Source organism: Rissa tridactyla, chromosome 10, assembly GCF_028500815.1.
Source record: "Rissa tridactyla isolate bRisTri1 chromosome 10, bRisTri1.patW.cur.20221130, whole genome shotgun sequence".
NCBI lineage: Eukaryota > Metazoa > Chordata > Aves > Charadriiformes > Laridae > Rissa > Rissa tridactyla.
In genome coordinates, this window is record NC_071475.1 from 16,812,655 (window position 1) to 16,833,160 (window position 20,506).

Genomic DNA, 20,506 nt, shown 5'->3' on the forward strand with positions numbered 1-20,506 from the left:
TGCCCCAGGGCTTTCCCAACCATGGAGGGGGCCACCATGCCAGCACTGCCTGGCCTGACTCAGTGCCAGGCTCAGCCCACCCGAGCGCAAGGCTGGGTGACGCTGGTGGGGACACCCCTGCTCCCCGGCTGCCCCCTGGTTGGGGCAGCCGCCCCCTGTGTCCCACCACTGCAGGAGCTCGGGGACCCCGGTGCTGGTCGACATGGCAGCCTCGGTCCTGAGCGCCGGCATGTCCTTTTGTGCTTCTCCTGATGAATCGTTTTCCCCGGCGGGCCATGAAAGGGCCTTTATCCCCTCTCCTCCTCGTGGCTGGATCACACCCGGCAGGACCCTGTGCTGCCGTCTGGCCCCGGGACCGCCAGTCACCCTGGTGAGGGGACCCAGCACGGCCCTGCCGGTGCCTCCCGCGGGGAGCCGGAGCAGACCGCAGCTTCACCAGCGCCGCACAATCCGTATCTACTCCTGGGCCATCTCCGGACCGACCGCCGCCACCCGGGGAGAGGAGGGACACAGCTGTGGCCACGTCGCTTTTTCTGGCCCGGTTATTTATATCTTTTAAACAAGGATGCTACAGTCATCTGGGCTTGAAAGTCGTCCCCGGTCCGCCCCTGCTCCCCGGTCCCCAGCTCCCCAGCCATCTGCCACCCCGCAGACCAGGCCCCCCCCGGCGCTCCCCCAGCTGGCTCCACGCTTGTGACAGCTTGCTGGGGAGCTTGGGTTTGAACCAGAGACCCCCCTCCTTGGTAGCTGCAGACCCTTCAGCGCTGCCCCACATCTCCTTCCACTGCCCCATGCCGAGGTCCTGCTCCTCCTCTGCTAAACATTAACTGCCCGCCCCGGCCCTGGACCTGCTGTCCCAGGGGGGTTGCCTGGGGGTCTGGCCCTACGTCCAGCCCAGGCAGGGTTTGGGGTGCAGGGCAGCCCAGCCCGGCCATCCCGCCCTGCTGGCATCACCTTGTGCCTCCTCGGAGGCCCTGGGAGCTGCCTGGGCTCCCTCCCTGTCCCTGGGGAGCCTGGGTGGCTGCAGCGCAGGATGCCGAGCTCCCCGTGGGATGGAGGACTCCAGGACTCAGGGAGTTGATGGAGGGCAGCTCACGGCCCGGAGAGCCTTGGGCCCTGTGGAAGTGGCAGTGTCCCCCACTGGCTGGCAGGTCCCCTGTGTCCTCCTGCAAGCAGGGGTCCCCCAGCAGAGTGGGGCCCTGGCTCCCTCCGGAGGGATAGCTGCGTGAGCATCCCTCAAGCAGGTGGTACCCAGCATCTCTTTGTCTGCTTGAGGGAAAACACCACCAGCCCCATGCCAGCTTTTCCAGTGGGATGTGGGGAGCAATGGAGCCCAGCAACTGGGAACACGGGGGAAACTGGCCAAAACCCAGAGAAGCTGCCCCAGAGTGGGGCACTGACCACCAGGCACAGGACATTTTGGGAGCATCATGGCTGCTTGGGCTCGTTTGGCTTTATAGGTGTTTAAGTTGCATTTAAAGGCATTAAAGTCCTTGCTAAGTCCTTGCTTAATTGCCTTAAAGGCATTTAAGCCCTTGCTGCAGGATGGCAAGCCCATGGGAGCAAAGCCCCTGGCCCTGGTGGGGCTGTGGATGCTGCCAGGGGGGCCAGTGGGGACAGCAGGGACACGGCTGCACTGTCTGGGTGGCAGAGATGAGCACAAAGCTGCTGGCACCTCCAAAGGTGACAAAGGGGATGGTCCCCCTACGCCAAGAGGAACAGCTTGTCTCCATCTCTTACGGCTCAGGGCATCCTCCAGCTCCCGAGCGCTTCCAAGTTGACTTGGGGCTTGATGACTGGAAGTTGGAGGAGCCTGCGTGGGACCGGTGTCCTGGTGGGGGCTGAGGGGGTCCTGGAACCCCTCTCCAAACCCTGCAGTGCTGTAGGGAGAAGCGTCGGGGTTACCCTGGGGCTCGTCCTTGGGTCCTTGGTTCCCAGTGCCGCGCTTGGCAGGGAAGCGATTGAAGGCAGAGATAACCCAACCCTCCAGGTCTGCTGAGCAGTGCTTTTTGCTTCTGGCTTCTGTAAAGTTAATTGGTTTCGAGGTTCCAGGAACAAACGAAGGAGAAAAACGCACTCTCCCGATGTGCAGGATCATTGAATGCTCTCTGACGAGTTATAATTGCAAATCATGTTTTGAAATCGCATTAACCAATTAGTCCTTGTTGTTGTTGTTGTGCCCTGCCACATGACAGCGTGTGCCGTGAGGGAGCCAGCGGTCAAGGGCGAGGGAGGGGGCCACGAGCTGCCCCCCCACCTCCTGCCCCCGGCGCTGGGCCCAGGAGCCATGCTGCCGGCACTGGGGGGCTTTTCCAGAGGGGGCGGCTGGGGGGAGGCGGCTGGGTGACACCTCGGGCAGGTGTCACCCTGAGGTCCCCCCATCCTGCACTGCCAGCCGCGGGCATCCTTCTCCTCCTGCCACCGGTGTTCCCGGCCCCTTTCATGCTTCACCTGCTCCCTGGTGTTGGGGTTGGGGGGCAGCGGGGGTCTCAGAGCCCCCCTGTGCCTGTGGGGTGACTGGCACCAGGGACCAGAGGCACCCGCCGGCGTGCTCCCGGCAAGGACAAGTGCCGGGAGGCTTCTTGCTCAAGTGGCAGTGTGTGGCGGCGACACTGCTTTGGATGCAGGTCTACCTGTTATCTCCACCACATCTTCCACATCTTCCTGCCATCTCCTGTCTCGGCCCAGGGAAGAGCGGGCAGTGGCGGGCAGCAGGCGCAGAGGCCGGGCAAAGAAACCAAGGGTGACAAGGAGACCGTGCCCCGGCCATGCACAGCACCTGCTCCATCCTGCCCGGGTCCCGGCCAGCCTCGTCCCATGCCAGGATGCTCTTGAGGTTCCCTTCATCCCCTCGATCTCCAAGCACAGCCAAAGGATGAAAAACAGGGAAGATTTTGGCTGGGGGGCTTGGTGAGAGGGCAAATCGACTGTGGGTGAGGGCTGCCGGCATGGCAGAGGCAGCATGGCACAGCTGGCACGGCACAGGTGGCACGGTGCTCAGCTCCCCACCATTGGTGAGGCAGGATGCTGCTGGCGGGATGCGCTGTGCTGTGCCGTGCCGTCCTGCACTCCCCCGAAGGCTCCTCACATCCGGGAATCTGGCGTCAAACTTTCCAGCTGGCCGGAGAAAACCACAAGGCTGCGGTTTCGCAATCGGCTGGAGCCCAGGCACAGGCCTGACACCCCCAGAGCCAGCAGCAAAGCGGCCCTGGGCTGTGCCAGGGAAGCACCATCAGCTGGGGGGGTCGGGGGGCTGACAGGAGGGTCTTAGCCCATCCCTCTCCCGGGCAGCTCCCAGTGAGGGGACCCGTCCCCATGTCGGCTCCTGGCTGCGTGACCAGCCCAGCTGCATGGGGCTGGAGCCACCGTGTGCCAGCTGTGGGGACCCCCTGGGCCAGGCTCTGGGGGGGTTTGGGGATATCTTCACTCCTTTTCCCTCCTCTCCTTCCCACCGCTTTAGTTTTCCGCAAAGCTTCAGCTGGGCATGGTGGGGATGGCTTGGGCATCTCTGTCCAGCCGAGAAGGGGGAAATGACGAAGGGCGTCACTCGCGAGAGGACAAGAGAGGGGATGATAAAAAGGGGGCATTAATTTGTGCCAACAGGAGAAGGGGAAGGGCAGCATTTGAAGGCTGGGAAGGAGCAGGCTGCCCGCACGCCGGTCCCGCAGCATGCCCACCCCGCCGGCAGGTACTGCACCCTGTGCCATGGGGCCATGCTGCCCGTCCCCGTCCCCGTCCGCCTGTGCCGTGTTTGCTTACAGGGTGGCAGCCCTCGGCCTCCTTTTACAACCCTGGCGAAGTGTGTGTCCGCCCGTTCCTGGGACGTCTCCGCACTGGTGCCACGTGGCCGGGGCAGGGGAAGGGTTAAGCGGATGGTTTGAGCACAGCCATGCCCATGGCTCTGGGTGCCTGCGACTCCCCCCTCACCACCCTGCCAAACCTGGCTGCCTCCGGTCCCCCCCGGCGTGCCAGCCAGTGTTACGCATGCTGCTGTTATTAGAAATTAGTTAATGGATGTCTCTGGCCAAAGGAGAGTGGCGGTAACAGGAGCCGCGGGATTGCCGGGAGCTGAGCTGCCGCTGAATATTTAACGTCCCGCAACGGCCGGGTGAGAGGCTGCTGCCGACGGGGCGAAGGGGGGTTTTTCCTCCTGCCAGCCCCCATGGTGACGCTTGCTGCCAGCCAGCGGAGCCGTTTCCATCCCAGGCTGCCCGAGGCTTCCCGAGGATTTATGAAAGATATGCATAACACAAATAAAGCCTCCCAGCAACGCGCGGGGCCGTCCTGCCAACGTGCGTGGGGCTCGGTCCCACGTGCTGCGTGGGGCTCCCTGGTCTGCACGGGGAGGTGGGTGCATCCAGCCCCCGTCTCGCCGCGGTGGGCACCCCGAAGATTTTCCTCTGAAGTAAAAGCCAGGCAGGGCGGAGGAGCTGGGTGCCCTGCTGAGTAGGGCAGGAGGTGGTTTGGGGGTGACAGACCCCAAAGAAGAGACAGGGAAGCTGTGGGGACACGGCTGGTGGCTGGCCAGGAGTTCCTGGCTCTCCCTGCAGCTCGTGAGATGCTTTTGGGAGAAGAAATTGCCTCTTTGGGACACTTTCGTAGGGATAGACCCCAAAATTTTGTCTCATGAGAAAAGAGGTGTTTCAGCTCAAGCAGGGAAGTTTGATGGAGACGGGAGCAGGGGACTGGAGTGTCCCCCTCAGTCTGGGTCACTTTGGGATGGTCCCACCCGAATTGTTTGCTCCCAGTGTTGGGAGCAGTGGGCACCCCCAAGCAGGGCAGCCATCTTAACATGGGGGCGGCTTGAATTTCCCAGGCAGGGGAGGGAAGCTGGCTGCGGGGGGAACTTGGGAAGGACCTTCGCCAGCTGTCAAGTGACTCTGCCCCTCGCAAAGAGGGGAGAAAACCCAGTGCCCGCACTTGACGCCTGCTGGATTTAGACCTTCAGGTGAGATTAGAGCACGTGTGACAGCACTGTTGCTTTGGGTGCCGGCCGCTGTTCCGGGTAGCGATGCCTGCTGGGGTGCTGGTACCCGGTGGGGTGTTGGATGCCTGGTGGGGCAGCGGTGCCTGGTGGGGTGGTGATGCCTGGTGGGGTACTGATGCCCCAGTGGGTGGGTGATGCCCGGTGGGCTGGGGATGCCCAGTTAGGTACTGATGCCCAGTGGGGGTGGCGATGCCCAGTGGGCCACTGATGCCCGGGGGGTGGCCGTGCCCGATGGGGCGGCGATGCCCGGAGGGACGGCGGTAGCCGACGGGGCGGGGGGGCGACGCGGGACCGGGTGGGCTGCCCCCCGCGGCCGGTCCCTCCCCGGCGCTGCCCCCGGCGCTGCCCCGGCTGGGCGGGGATTGGGAGCCGCCGCTCTGGGGGCGGGCCCGCCTCCGGTTTAATCTCCGGCTCCGCCGGGATTACGGCCGCTGGGATAGTCTCTAATCCGCGGCAGCGCGGGGTTGGCCACCGGGGCCTGCTCGCCCCAGCCCGCAGCACAGGCACCGCCGGAGAGGAGGGCAGGTAAATTCCCCCCCCACCTCCCAAGTCCGTCCTTCCCCCCCGCCAAGTCTCCCCAGCTGCGCGGACCCCCGTGCTTTTTGCCTTCTCCGTTAGGGAACTCCGTGGCTGAAGGCTGCCGGGGACAGGGACCCCTCGCCTCCCGCTCCCAAACCTCCCCCTCTACCCCATGCCAACACCCCCCCAAACCCATCTCCCTTTGCCCCCCGCCCGGACCCGCTCTCCTCCCGCAGCCCGGCGCTCCCTTCCTCCTCCTCCGGGAGCGGAACAACTCCCCCCGCCGCCCCCCGGCGATACCCGGGGAAGGCTGCGGGGCTCCGGCTGCCCTGGCAGGTGACATCGCCCCGGGGCTGTTTGCTTCGCCTTTTCTCCTGCCACCTCCCTCTCCAGCCGCGGGAACCCTCCCACGGGTGGGTGACAGATCCTGCGAGGGCAGAGGGACGGCAGAGCCCTGCCTCGCCGCCTTTCCACCCCAGCGCCCAGGCAGACCTGCCTCCAGCGCGGTGCCGGGGGTCGGGGAGGGGGGGGCTGTTTGGCATCGCCACCCGCTTTGCTGATAATAATAATACCACCAGTCCCCAAACCCCTTTTTCTTTCCCTTTTTTCCGCTTTAATTTTTAATCGCCCGTGGGTACAACATATGTTTCTTAAGGCTGGAAGCGGTGGCGGCCGGGATCGGGTGTCAGGGTGCTGGGTGAGGAGTGGTGCGCGGCCGGGGGGTACGGCCGGGGGGAACCATGTTGGCCGCTACGGGTGCTGCTGGGGCTCGGCTTGGCCGTACGTGCGGTGCTTGCCCAGGCCGGGGTATTTATAGAGCCTGGCTGGCCGGGATGGATGGCGGTGCGGAAAAGCAGGCGGCACATCGCATTCCCACTGGCCATGCATGTCCCATGCCAGCCGGCGTGGCGCTCGGCTCTGCCTGGGGTGGCTTGCAAATGTCCCGCCAGAGAGAAACCTTCCCCAAAGGGGAAACTGAGGCATGGCAGGTGGCTGCTAGCCCCGGGCTCCCTGTGCCAGGGGCTGGCTCTGCGATGGCACGGGTGAGCCCGGGCACCCAGGAAGTCCCCGGCAGGTGGGGTGCAGGGGAAGCAGAGCCCTGGTGCAGGGCTGAGCCTGGGCTGGCTGCGGAGGGCACGACTGTGCCGAGCCACCGCCGAGGAGACGGGGAATTTTCCACTGGTGTTTGGATCTGGCCCAAGCTGAGCCGTTAGACCTGCCTGGTCCCTGCTGCTGGCCGGCAGTGTGCGTTTGCCCCCCGGCTTCGTGGGGGACATCCCAGAGAAAGCCCTCCGTGCCCCAGGATGCTGCCCTGTCCCCCAGGTGCTGACATGCCCTGGCTCCGGTGGCCAGGGATGCTGGGGGGCAGCAGGGACACCCCGGCCGGCCCGGGGGTGATATGGAGGGGGTGCCGGCACCGTGGGGGAGCCTGGCCGAGGTGCAAAGGGCCCCGCAGCGCCTGGACGCGCTGCAGCTGTAATCACACGCCGGGGCCGCAGCCACGGCAAACAAACAGGCACCGGCAGGGCCTATTTTGCTTGGCGTGTGGGGACGGGGGGAAGGAGCGGGATCCCACGGGCTCCTTTGGAAATGCAGCCCTTGAGAAAACAGAGGTGGGTCAGGGACAGGACGGGCCCCCCATGTCCCCAGCCTTCCTCACCGCATGGTTCTCGGCCGCCGCACGCCTCCCTGGCCGCTGACGCAGGTCCAGGGCCGGCTGGGTCCCCTGTGCTGGTGGGGGGACAGCCAGCATGGTCCTGCTGTCCCTGGGCTGGGGAGAAGATGCCAGGCTGGTGGGGTGGCCCGATGGTGGGCAGGTCGTGGCCCCCAGCTGGGACGGGGTGCTGTGCTCGGGTGTTGAGCACCTCGGGTGGCAGGTACGTGAGGCTGTGGCTGAGGCCGGTCCCTCCTGGTGCCTTCGGTGCTGCCACAGAAAATCACAGCTTGGATTTTTTGCCATCAACCTCTTGGTGTCATCCCGCCAAGGCCAGGTGTGTTTTAGGGAACGGGAACTCCTGGAAAGCATCTTGCTTCCAAGGCCAGATGAGTCTCCAGAGGTGTGGTAAAAAACCTAACGTGTTTTTTTTCAGGCATTACCTGCCCATCAGTCCCCGCAGTGCCACCATCCATGCCACCATCCTCCCCGCATGGTCCTGAGCTCCCGATGGGCAGTGCATTGACTTTAAAGCAAAACCCAACACCTACCCTAGAGCCAGCTGAGATGCTTTGGGCTCAAGCTTCTGTCTCACCCAGCCTCCTCAAGATCCACGCTTGGTGCCCTTGGCCTCATACTGTGCTCACTCTGTCCCTGTCCCCGTCCCCACGCTGCCAGCCACCTCTGCTGCCTGACCTTGTCCCTCACGGACTCTATTCCTTCCTTCCACGCTGGGTTGTGTCAGTGGCAGCTGGGGCTGTCCTGCTGCTGGGCACGGCTCCCCTGGCCTGGCCTCAGTTTCCCCACCACCCTTCCCAGCTTGCATCACTACTGGTGCTTAGGTGTGGGAGGACGTGGCGTGACGGTGGGGGCTGGTACCTGTGCCACAGCCCCTCGCTCCCCCCGTGGCCCCATGCTGGGGTGTGTGGCTGGCAGGGTATCGCTGTGGCTGAGCAGCACCATGGCTCCAGTGCTGGAAAACCTTCCCCGTGGCCCCCCGTGTGATGTTTGGCTCCGCCACCCCCTTCCCCAGGGTGCATTTCCCCTCCCCGGTGTGTCCCAGACCCCAGCAGGTCTGTCGCTGAGGGACGGTGCTGTGGTTGGTGGCCATGAGCCAGCCCAGCCTCCGGCACGCTCTGCCGCTGGGCACGTCCCTGGGCTCGGGCAGAGGACGTTGGCATTGCTTGTGCTCTTCGAAGGAAGATCCTGGGTCGACACTGCTCCCTGCACAGCAGGGACATCCCAGAGCTGCTGGGGCAGGTGTCAGTGCCACCAGAGCCTTGGTAGCCAGGACAGCAGCTTCGAGAGCCTCTTGCTCCTTCTTGCTGCTGCCAATTCTGCCCTGGTTGGAGCGCAGGGGGCATCACCTGGCCTGACGCTGAGCCATGGTGTGGTATTTGGGGCTGAAACCCTAGGTTGCCCAGGGGCTAGGTGAGCCCAGGAGTGGTGACCACGCTGCCCAGCTTGTGCCGGGACTGTGAGCGGGGCTGACTGGCACGGCTCTCTGGTGGGGCTCTCTCATAAGGGTCTCTGGTGGGGCTATCTCATATGAGGGTCTCCAGCAGGTCTATTTGGGGAGGGTCTACAGTGGGGCTTCCCAGAGGGGCTCTCCAGCCGCGCACTGGGCAAGTTGTCCCCAGTCACCCCTCCCCGCTGCTGCCAGGGTCCCCCTGCACATGGGGGTGCACCCCAGAGCCTCACCCCAAAGGTGAGGTGCCTGGCTGTGCTGTGGGGCAGCTGTATTTGCCCTCCTGGGTGCCTGCTGCCCCCAAGGGAAGGAGGAGTGTGGCACTGCCTTTGCTTGGCTGGGAGGTGGTGGGGTGGGAGAAATGCCATAGGTTTAAAAACAGGTTTGGGGCGCTAATTTTAGGATGGCAGGTCAGGGGGAAAGCCATGTCTGTGTGCGCTGGGGGGGAAGGGCAGGTCCGGCTCCCGCAGGGTCGGGCTGGCTCCGCTCCCAGTGCCCGCGGTCCCAGGGCTGCCTCGGGGGACAGTTCTCTGTGGAGGGACAAGAGGAGGTGTGGAGGGGTCCCTGCTGCATGTGCCTGCTCTGCTGGGGCCAGCCTCCCTGGGGAGGAGATGCCCAAGGAGCCCTGAGGTTCAGGCTCTTGTCCCAGCTCTGCCTGCACGCCCCCTGTGCCCACAGCGGTCCTGGGGGCTGAGCGGGGACCCCAGGCTGGGGGTCACCCTGTTCCCCATAGCAGTGCAGGGGACTGACCAAGGAACTCAGGCTGGGGGTCACCCTGTGCCCAGCAGCGGTGCTGGGGGTAACCTTGGGGCTGATGGCAGTGGGGGGACACGGCTGGCATCCCTGCCTGCTTGCCTGGGCTCTGTCACCAGTGCAGCCCCAGGGAACATGAGCCCTCTGCGTGCCCAGCTCTGAAACCCGAACAGCAGCCCGGGCGGACCGACACGGGTTGGGGGGGCCCTGCTGCCAGCCCCTCAGCACACACCGGTGGCTGCAGGGTACCTGGCTGTGAGCACGCAGGCCGGCAGCTGCAGCAGGCTTGGCGCTAAATCCGGATTACCACCCGGAATAGTCCCGTGGCCCCAGCTGGGGCGGATTAACTGGGATTCATCTGCAGAGGGAGAGGGGTTGGGGAGGGGGTCTTTGCCCTGCGGGGGTCCCTGGACCGGGGGAGCACCCACCCACTGCCAGGGAGACCTGGCGCCGTCGTCCCCCATGGGTGACAGCAGAGGGTGCCCACGGATGGGTGTCACGGGCTGCGGGGACATGGTGGGTCATCGCACCCCCGGCTGGCACCGCGGTGGGCAGGCAGTGGCCGCCGGTCGCCATGTGTGCCATATTCCCACTGTTAAGGGTGTGCTCTGGCAGAGACCGGGCCGTGCCAAGGCTTGACCAGGGGAACCAGCGTGGCACAAGTGCCAGCTTTCCCACGGCGATACGCGTCCTCCTCGCCATGCTTCCGGGTGCGATGGACCCCCCCCCTCCAACACCCCGCTGGCATTGCCACCAGAGCTCCCCTGTCTCAGACCCTGCTCCTGGCTGTGCCTTGCTCCCAGCTGGGATTTTCCACCTTCTAAATAAAGTCCGGGTAGAAGTGAGGTGTCAGGGGGCTGCAGCCCTTTCCAGGACCAGATCCCCCCAGCTGGGGAAGGCTGGTGGGGGTCTGGGGCGAGCCCATGGCTGCCTGCTGCCTGCCCGCCAGGGGAGGGAAGGGATTTGGGAGCCCTGCCACCCCACAGACGTGTCCCCATCCCGGCAAGGCGGGGAGCAGGCATCTGCGCTGGCCGGGATGCGGCGTGCGAGGCCAAACGTAGCCTGTCCCGGCGCGCAGACGTGGCCGGCGGGGAGGGTACGTGCCGCCCCACGCATACGGCTCGGCCTTCCCCGCGGGGGGGCTGTGGGACGGCACCGGGGCCCCGCTGGGGCTGCCTGGCCATGCCGGAGGGTTGGTGGGGTGGACAACACTCCCGGTGTCACCGAGCAGCGGGATGGCGGGATCAGCCCCCGGCAGAGCTGGGGCTCGGTAGGGAGAGGCGGGAGGTCTCAGAGCAGCGGGGCTCTCACCGTCCTTGTCACCCGGAGCCGTCAGGCAGCGGAGAGGCGCACGCCGGGAAGTCAGTGCAGCTGGCTCAGCACCTCCGAGGACATGGCGCTGGGTGCCATGGGGAGGGTGTCTGTGCCCACACACGTGGCCGTGCCCACGCCATCAGGGTGGGCGAGTGGATGCTGGGGCTGGCAGTGAGGAGGGGGCCGATGCCGGGTAGCACATGGGATGCCCAACGCGGCAGCAAGGACAGCGGTGTCCCATCCATGGTGGGCTGGGGCTCTCGGGGTTGACATGCAGCAGGACAAGATCCCTGGGGAGATGCTCTTCGCCCGGAGCAGGGGGTCCCCAACTGAAGTGGGCACACAGGGACAGGGGTGAACCCACCACCCCCCCAGCCTGGAGGGGACCCATGCCACCCCCCCCAGGGCCATCCTCTGCTCCACGTATTTACTGTTCTGCCCAGCCTTATCACAAGGCAAACAGCGGCAGGCAGGGCACGCTCCGCCCGATCGAAGCGTCTCCCGTTCCCACCCCTTTCATCTCCCCCACTTCCCCGGCCACCACCGCTGGGAGACCCTGGCCGAGGGGGCAAAGGCCGGGGCCAGCCGAGGAGGTGGCGGCGAGCGGTGCCGGGGCTGTGCCAGGGCTGTGCCGGGGCTGTGCCGGGGCTGTGCCAGCGTTGCCTGGCGGGAGGAAGCGTCTGGGTGGTGATGCTAAGCCTGGTGCATGCGAAATGAGCCCGGCCGTGCCGCTTGCTATTCCGAGAGGCGCTTGGGGGAAGAAGCTGGTATTTCCTGAGCCGCCCGGCGAGGTGTAATTATAACCTGGGAGAAGAAAGGGGCTGCAGAGGAGAGCGCCCAGCCTCCGCGGCGCCCGCGGGGGAGCGGGCAGGGGGAGCGGGACGGCTGCTGCCCACCGCCGGTGGGATGCAGCCCAGCGGCACTGGGGGGGTTCGGGGAGGTGATGGAGCACTGTGGATCTGGTGGTCTCCCCCCCAACCTTGAGCCTGGCACCGGGAGCAGTGGGTTTCGGGATGCCCGCCCGTGGCGGTGGGAAGGAGCAGAGTTAACGGCAGTGTTTGGACGTGCTGGCAGCCTTGTTCGTGCCTGGATCTGGCCCAAGCGGAGGCCTCGCGGAGGGGATAAATCATCGCCCAGCGCCCGCCCTGCGCTTCCCTCTCTTCCCCCGCGCGGCTGAGCCTCCCTGCTCTGGTCCCCACTGGCCTGCCTCCTGCCTCAGTTTCCCCACCGGGCTGGGTGCCCAGCCATGTGCCCCCCACCCTGGGTCAGCCTTAGGGGCTCGTCCCCCCCAGGCAGTGCTGGCAGCCGGCGCATGGCCTGGGATGACCCTGCCAGGTCTTCTTGGTGGCCTGGATGGGCAGGGACAAGCAGGGCAGCAGCTCAGGAGCCCAGAGGTGCTGGTGTCCACACCCTGCTGTGGCATCCTTACCCCGAGTGTGAGGGCAGGGGGGGGCTGCTGTCCCCAGCATCTCCCTGCCCCAGCAGTGCCGCGGGAAGACTCGCCTGGTCCCCGGGGCCACCCATCCCTTGGGAGCACAAAGACGGTCACATCCCCTACTCACCACATGGGGACCCCAGACACTGGGGTGACGGGGCAGCAGCATCCTCCCGGGGTCGGGGACTGCTGCTTCCTGGCCAGCCCTCGCCTTGTGCCGGGTGGCATTGTCCCACGGCCAGACATGGCCTCAATGTGGAGCCCCCTGAGCTGGGCAGACGGGACCCCAGCCCCCCAGGGCTTTGGGGGGTGGTGGGGGACCCTGCCCCGGCTGCCAGCCTGCCCCAGAAAGCCACCCTGTGCCGTTTCCCAGCGTGGCGGGGAGGGCCGGGGCTCGCACAGAGGCGGCTTTGTGCAGCGTGCCAAGGCGTCCCGCGCTCGGCAGCCCGGCCGCCTTCCCCTGCCAAGGAGCTGTCTCCCTGTCCCGCGCTCTTTCCTGCTCCGTTTGTCCGGCCCTGACGTGCCCCCAAGCCCCTTGCCTTGGCACCCCGGCAGCGCCGGCCCCGGGCAGCAGGACATGGGCGAGCCCTTCGTGCTGGGCAGCGCTGCAGGGCTTTACGTAACGGCGGTGGCCGGGGGGTCCCCGAGCTCCCTGCCCCGTCCCCAGCTGCCCTCCCAAACCTCCCTGTTGGCGCCCATCTCCAGGAGGGGAAACTGAGGCATGGAGCGGAGAGCTGTGGGCAAGGGAGCGGAGGTGGGCAGGTGTCGCGACAGGGGCTGTGGGGCTGGCACCGTGCTGCAGGCAGGGGAGTGGGGAGGTCCCGCGGCGTGGGCTGTGGGGCGTCTGGTTGGGCGAGGGGACGGTCCCATCTGGGGACCCCTGGGGGGCTGTGAGAGCTGGGACGAGCTCCGTGGGGTGTTGTGTGCTGAGCAGGCAGAAGGGAGAAGTCCAGCCGTGGTGATGCATCCCCATCATCCACAGTGCCACCAGCACTGGTGCTGAGAGCGACTCCAGCATCCCTGGTGGATGCAGGATTTGTGGGACCAGCCCCTCTGGTGCTCCTACCCAGAGCCGGACCTCTGTTGCCCCCTGTCTTGCAGAGCCCAAGAAGAGCCCACAGTGAGACTAGCCACCTCCTCGCCATGGACACCACGGACGTGCCCCTCCAGGCCGAGATGGTGGAGCTGGTGCCCAACGGGAAGCACACGGCCGCGCTCACTGCCTCGGCTGTCCCTTCTCTGGCAGGTGACAGGTAGGGACACCTGGGACAAGCCGGGGTGCCAGGGGCTTGGGGGATCCTCCTGGCTGCTCCCTGCCCTTGTGATGCCAGCCGGTGCTGCCTGAGCACAGGGTGGGCATGGTGGCCCCCTGGGTCTGCTTCAGCTTCATTCCCCTCCCTCCGGCGGCCAGGTTTGAGGAGAACCAGTCTGGCGCGGCGGAGATGGAGGAGTTCCTGCCCCATGGCGCTGAGAAGAAGCAGACACACTTCACTGACGTGAGTATCAGCACGGGCACCGTGGTGGCGGCAGGATGGGGGCAGCTCCCGGTGCGACCGGTGCACCCCCTCCCCGTCGCATCTCGTGTGCGCAGTTCGAAGGGAAGACGTCTTTCGGGATGTCCGTCTTCAACCTGAGCAACGCCATCATGGGCAGCGGCATCCTGGGGCTGGCCTATGCCATGGCCAACACTGGCATCATCCTCTTCCTGTGAGTGCCGCATCCCCGTGGGGGCTTGGGTGGGGGAGTCTGGTGTGGGGGGCTCCTCCAAGGGATCGGTGGGTGCCAGGGGTGCGGGTGAGAAAGGGGTCCCCGGCTCAGGGTGACACAGGGACCGGTGTCCCACTGCCTGAGCAATGCCCGTCCTTGGCATGAGCCCATCTACCCCTGCCGGGCTCTGTGCCCCACTGAGGAGGAGGAGGAGGATGAAGGCTTGACTTCCTTAATGCAAGCCCATATTCCCCACATGGCCCAAAGGTGCTGGGTCCCCTCGGGTGGGGTGAGGGGCCGGGTGGGCTACCAGGATGGCTGCCTGTAGGCAGAGCCTGCCCGTGTGAGGCTTGCCCCATGGCTTTGCTGTGACCCGTGGGTGACAGTGCTGTCCTCCCGCAGCTTCCTCCTGACGGCAGTGGCCCTGCTCTCCAGCTACTCCATCCACCTGCTGCTCAAGTCCTCCGGCATCGTGGGTGAGTGACAGGTCCCCAGTGGGGCTGTGTCGGCGCGTCCCCTCCCGACCCTCACCCTGCCATCGCTCCCTGTTCCCCAGGCATCCGCGCCTACGAGCAGCTGGGCTACCGAGCCTTCGGCACGCCAGGGAAGCTGGCCGCAGCCATCGCCATCACGCTGCAGAACATCGGAGGTGAGGACGGGGCTGGCAGGGGGGGGTGGACACCTGGCGGGGCTGGGGACTGGGGACGGGACCGGAGCACGTCAGCGCAGCTTGACCTCGCTCTGCCCCACAGCCATGTCCAGCTACCTGTACATCGTCAAATCTGAAGTGCCTCTCGTCATCCAGACCTTCCTCAACCTGGAGGAGAAGACCACGTGAGTGCCTCCTGCCGCCCTGCTGCTGTCCTCGGGCAGGCGCCGGGGCTTCGGCTCCAGCTGTGCAGCCCATGGCAGGGATTTACTGCCATTAAGCCACTACTATTTTTGATAACTGTCAGTGCTGAATAAGCCCCCGGGTGGGATTAAACCAGGCTGAACTTCCAATCCCTCTGCTCCTCACATCCCCTTGTGATCAGGCTTTCCTCCTTGAACAGAGCTCGGGGCTGCGGGGGCGATGCGGGAGCTCTGGTTGGTATGGGGTCCCCCCCACGCTGTGCCCACATCCCCACCCAGCAGGGTGGGAGCTGGGCAGATGCACAGCAGAGCTGCCACTGGGACCTCCACCAGCCCGGGACTGGGTGTCCCAGTCAGGCTTGACTCTGGTGTACTCGACCACACGTAGGACCAGGGCCGGGCAGGGCTCTCCCTCTGCCCGGGCTGCCGAGGACGTGGCTGAGCCCTCTGGCAGATGCTGGTACCCTGGGCTACCCACAGGCAAACATGTGCTGAGAGCAGCAGTTCTCAACCTGCCCACAGCAGCTCCAGCCCTTGGGAGTACGCCACTATGGGGGTAGGCGGGACCCCAGCTCAAGGGTCCCCAGGGATGCTGGCCTCAGGGGTCCCCAGGGATGCCATCTCAGGGGTCCCCGAGGACCTTAGCACAGCAGGATGCCAGCCTCGGGGATTGCTAGCATCCCTGGGGATGCCAGCTCAGGGATCCGGGGGTGCCAGCTCTGGGGTCCCCACGGATGGCAGCCAGCCCCCTCTGATGGCTGCCTGTGCCTCTGGTGCCCCGGCAGAGCAGGGCGGTGAGCGGGCCCTCTGCTTCCAGGGACTGGTACATGAACGGGAACTACCTGGTGATCCTGGTTTCCGTCACCATTATCCTGCCCCTGGCCATCATGAAGCAGCTGGGTAAGTCAGGGGGATGCTGCGTGTGGCACCAGGGTGCAGCACCCACGAGGTCATGGTGCCAGCCTGGGGGTGACGGGCAAGGAGGAGGCACCCAGCCAGCATGGGGGTCCTGCCCGTGCCCACTGGCCACTGTCTTTCCTCAGGCTACCTCGGCTATGCCAGCGGCTTCTCCCTCAGCTGTATGGGCTTCTTCCTCATCTCGGTGAGCACCTGCCGGTGGCCCGGGATGGCGAGCATCCCTTTTGCCGGGGCGGATGGCTCTGCCAGCGTGCAGCCAGGCTGCGTGCCGTGGTGACAGCCACAACGGGGACAGCGGGCGCTCGGGGCTGCGGAGATGCGGCGGCAGTGCTGTCACACTGCTGGGTTATTTTGGGCTGAAGGAGCTGAGTGCTGGGGAGAGGGGAAGGGAGAGGGTGCCAGGGGCGGGGAACCATGCACATGACCCCTCCACGTGCCACTGCCCCGCTCTGCCCCGCTGCCCACCGTGGCAGGGGCAAGCCAGGGGGCCAGCATTGCCATCGGGCACTGCCGACGAAGGGTGCCCCATAGAGGGGACCCTGCAGGGACACCCTCCCGCTTAGTGCAGTGCTGGCTTCGGCAGCCGGTTCTCGGGGGCGGTGGTGCTGGGTGCTGACCATCCTCACGTCCACCCCCCACCAGGTCATCTATAAGAAGTTCCAGATCCCCTGCCCGCTCCCCGAGCAGGAGGGGAACCTCACGGGCAGCCTCAATGCCACCACCGTCAGCACCAGCGACTACCAGAATGGCTACACCGTCCTCCAGGCGCCTGACCAGGGCACCTGCACCCCCAGCTTCTTCACCCTCAACTCCCAGGTAGGGACCTGGGATGCTCTGGGTGAGCCCCCATCCCATGCACCCCATGAAGGCGGGTGGTCCTGGTGCTGGCCAGGTCCACCAGTTTGGGCCTCCGGCACTCAGGCGCCCTCCTCTCCTGCAGACGGCATACACCATCCCCATCATGGCCTTCGCCTTCGTCTGCCACCCCGAGGTCCTGCCTATCTACACTGAACTGAAGGAGTGAGTCCTGGATGGGGGCACCCACGGGAGGGGTGGGCTTCGTCTAGCGCCAACCCAAATGCAGTGCCATCTGGGTGTGGGACCTGCACCGGGGCATCGTGGGGAGGTGGGTGATAGGACCTGAAATGGGTTATACCGGTCCTAGGAGGTGGGTGATACAACCTGAGGTGGATGGATGGGTGGTGGGTCATATCACCCCCAGGAGATTGGGGATATAACCCAGGGTGGGGGGTGGTGGTAGGTGGTATCACCCCTGGGAGGTGGGTGGTATGACTGGGGATGGGTGGTGGGTGAAATGACTTCTGGAAGGTGGGTGTTATGACCAAGGATGGATGGGTGAGGGGGGGGTGGTGGTTCATCCAACCCACCACACAGCCCAGGAAGGGGAATGCAGCCTCTCTCCGCACAGCCCCCAAGCACCCCCAGGTGCTCTGGCATCACTCCTCCTCGCTGGGTGGGTGCTCGGTGCCAGTGGGTACCATGGGGTGGGCTGGGCAGGGGGGGGCTGTGCTGAGCCCACCGTCTCCCACAGCCCCTCCAAGAAGAAGATGCAGTGCATCTCCAACATCTCCATCATGGTTATGTACCTCATGTACTTCTTGGCTGCCCTCTTTGGCTACCTCACGTTCTACGGTGAGCTCTCGGGGAGGGGACTGAGCATCCTGGTGGCACCGGGGGGGGGTGGTGGTGGCAGGGCTCACCCAGCGGCTCCCCACCGGTGCCCACAGGCCACGTAGAGTCGGAGCTGCTGCACACGTACAACAAGGTGGACCCCTTCGACGTGCTCATCCTGTGTGTGCGGGTGGCCGTGCTGACGGCTGTCACCCTCACTGTCCCCATCGTCCTCTTCCCGGTGAGTGGCCCCATGGGGATGCCAGTGTCACCGCCACCCCCCAACCGAAACAAGACTTTGGCACGGGGCTTTGAGAGGGGAAACTGAGGCAGCGGTGGGGCTGAGACCCACGGACAGGGTGGCAGGGATCAGTGGGGCTGCAAGGATTGGGGAACAGGCTGGGTGTCAGGGACAGGCCTGGGGCAGGGGAAGGTGTGATGGGGACCAGCAAGGCTATGGGGACAGAGCTGGGGCAGGGGAAGAGGTGACAGTGACCAGTGGTGCCATGGGGACGGGGCTGGGGCAGGGGTGACAGGGACCAGTGGTGCCATGGGGACAGGGCTGGGGAGGGGTGATGGGGATGGTCAGGGCTGTGGAGACAGGGCTGGGAAGGGATAATGGGGACCATCAGGACTGCAGGGACGGGGGGACAGGGGACGGGATGGTCCCTGGGTCCAAGGATGGAGTGTGACACCCTGTCTCCATCCCTGTCCCCAGGTACGCCGGGCCATCCAGCAGATGCTGTTCCAAGGGAAGGACTTTAGCTGGATCCGCCATGTCACCATCGCCGTGGTCCTGCTGACCTTCATCAACCTCTTGGTCATCTTCGCCCCCTCCATCCTTGGCATCTTCGGCATGATCGGTGTGTGGCAGTGCCCCGCTCCTGTCCCGCCCCAGGCACCGGGCTTTGCCTGACCCCCCCCATTCCTGTTTCCCCTTCTCACTGTGCCAGGACCAGGGGGTGCATGGGGTTCCCCAGCCCCGTCCCTGTCCCGGCAGGCTGGTTCCCGGGATGCAGGGCTGGCTGCTTGCGGCGCTGCCGGCCGGCTCTTGCTCTTCCCCTGAGTATTTCCCTTGATCCCCCATCCGGGCTCCCCCCGCTGGCACCCGGCTCCATGCCAAGGCCCTGGCTGCAGCGGGGGGGCATGGGGACGGTGCCAGGACACGGCGTCCCTGGGTTCCTGGAAGGCTTTGCCAGGGCCGGGGATGGTGGCGGGGGGGGACAGGACCTGGCCCAGCAGTGGGGCTGTCAGTGCTGAGCTGTGGGGCGGGGGGCCCTCTGCCCGCTCTGTCTCTCTCTGCTCCAGGTGCCACCTCTGCTCCCTGCCTCATCTTCATCTTCCCTGCCATCTTCTACATCCGCATCATGCCCAAGGACAAGGAGCCGCTGCGCTCCGCTCCCAAAATCTTGGTAAGCCGGGGGGTGGGGGTATGCGGATGGGGGTCCCGGGGCTGGGCTGGAGACCCTGTCACCCTGGCCATCCCTGACCCGCTTCCCTGTCCCTGCAGGCTGCCTGCTTCGCCCTCCTCGGGGTGCTCTTCATGATCATGAGCTTGAGCTTCATCATCATCGACTGGGCCACGGGGGGTGGAAAGAGCGGCGGCAGCCACTAGCCAGCACCGGGTGCCCACGCCAACCTCCCCCCCACCCACTGGTGCCCAGGGAGAGCCGGCCCCCGGGCTCAGCCCCCGTGCCGCGGCCCTGGCAGGCTTCCCTGGGGACCTCCCGCCGTCGCTGCCCATCACCTGCGGTGGTGGTGAGGGGGCATGAGCCATGGCAGGCTCGGGCACCCCCCGACCTGTGCCCGGGATGGGGCAGCGAGCCTGAGGCAGGTGCTGTGCTGCCGCCCCGCTCCAGTGGGTACCCTCCCTGCTCTGCGCCTCAGTTTCCCCATCTGTAAAATGGGGAGAATAATACTGCCCTACCTCACCGGGAGCTGGCTGTCAGGTGGAGCTCATCTCTGCACACCCAGAGCCGCCGGCAGCGGGCACTGCCCACCGTGGGGGCCAAGGACCGGGGCCCTTTCTTGGCCCCCCCCAGACAGCACCGAGAGCCCTGATGAACAGTGTCCATGGGGGGCTGGAATCCAGCAGGGTGGTGAGACCTGTGGCAGTGCGCGTGCCACAGCCACCGGCCCTCTCCCCCCGCTGTCCCCTGGTCTCTGGAGAGATGCCACCCCACTGCCCCAGCATCACGGGGGCACCCTGGCCCCTCTTGAGCCTGCCGGGGGAACGGTTGGCTCTCGGTGTGTGCAGATGGGACCCCGGTGACCCCCAGACAAAGCTTGGGGATCGGCTGCATCGCTTTGGGGCGGTGGCACGCCTGCTGGGGGCTTGGTGCCCGCTGGCATCCTGCCCGTGCCCAGGGCATGGCCTCCCCCGCAGGGTGCAGGTGGGGAGTGTGGGGGGCTTAGGGCAGCACTCGCTGGGGGCCAGCTCAGGGGTCCGGAGCCAGCCCCCTGTCTGCATGCCCAAACGCCAGGGTGATGGGCACCCCCGCAACCCAAGCTGGCCCTGCTTGTCTTGCACCCAGGGCCAGCACCCAGCCCTCCCTGCAGCCCTCTCCCACCCACCTAAGCCCCCACCCACGCCGCTGGGATGCCCCACGCCATGCCAAAACCCGGAGAGCGGCTCTCCCACCCCCCCACCTCCCCTCCCAGCGCTGGGGGGAGCAGCCCAGCAGGGTGGGCAGCACACTGCGGAGGGGGGTGGGGGGGGCTGTCCTGCAGCAAAGTACATAAGAGACGTATTTTTTTACCGGGGTGGTGGAGGCTGGGATGCTTTTTATAAATACTGTATATAAGAGTAGATCTTTTTTAACGTGTTGTGTTGCTCTGGGTAGCTCTGTATAATGTACATATCTATACGGGGCGGAGGGGGCAGCCGTGACCCAGTGCTGGTGGGGGGGTTGGCAGACCCTCACCATTGCCCTGGGGCTGCCGGCTGCAGCGCGTCCCGGTGTCCCATCCCCAGCCATCCCTGTGCTGTGCTGGGGCGGTGACACTTTTAAATTATCGGTGGGGGCTACGTCTGTGCTGGCGAGGAGGCCGGCCAGCGGAGCCTCTGGCAGTGAGAATAAAGATGTGAACGTGCCCAGGTCTCGGGCGTCACTGGGGCGGGCGAGGGGCTGGCACGCAGGCTGGCACCCGGCACGCAGCATCCCGGGACAGCATGGACACACGGACACGCATGCGTGGATGTACATGGGGACAGCATGGACAAATGGACACACATGCACATGGATACGTGGATGTACATGGGGACAG

The 20,506-nt window shown here is 65.8% G+C and overlaps 1 protein-coding gene across 2 annotated transcripts; it reads left to right on the plus strand.

The window, feature by feature from the left end:
• The first annotated feature begins 5,356 nt into the window (after nucleotides 1-5,356).
• On the plus strand, nucleotides 5,357-20,352 carry SLC38A3 (solute carrier family 38 member 3). Of its 2 annotated transcripts, XM_054216619.1 has the most exons (16): nucleotides 5,357-5,512; nucleotides 13,232-13,383; nucleotides 13,542-13,626; nucleotides 13,722-13,837; nucleotides 14,240-14,313; nucleotides 14,394-14,486; nucleotides 14,590-14,671; nucleotides 15,507-15,589; nucleotides 15,733-15,791; nucleotides 16,250-16,423; nucleotides 16,548-16,627; nucleotides 17,160-17,260; nucleotides 17,356-17,480; nucleotides 17,958-18,102; nucleotides 18,548-18,651; nucleotides 18,750-20,351. In XM_054216619.1, the coding sequence occupies exons 2-16, from the start codon at nucleotides 13,274-13,276 to the stop codon at nucleotides 18,852-18,854; spliced, it is 1,536 nt and encodes a 511-aa protein (XP_054072594.1). In that variant the 5' UTR covers nucleotides 5,357-5,512; nucleotides 13,232-13,273; the 3' UTR covers nucleotides 18,855-20,351. The 2 variants fall into 2 exon arrangements, with proteins under 2 accessions (XP_054072594.1, XP_054072595.1); XM_054216620.1 differs by lacking the exon at nucleotides 5,357-5,512 and having other exon boundaries at nucleotides 18,750-20,352.
• Nucleotides 20,353-20,506: the final 154 nt, after the last annotated feature.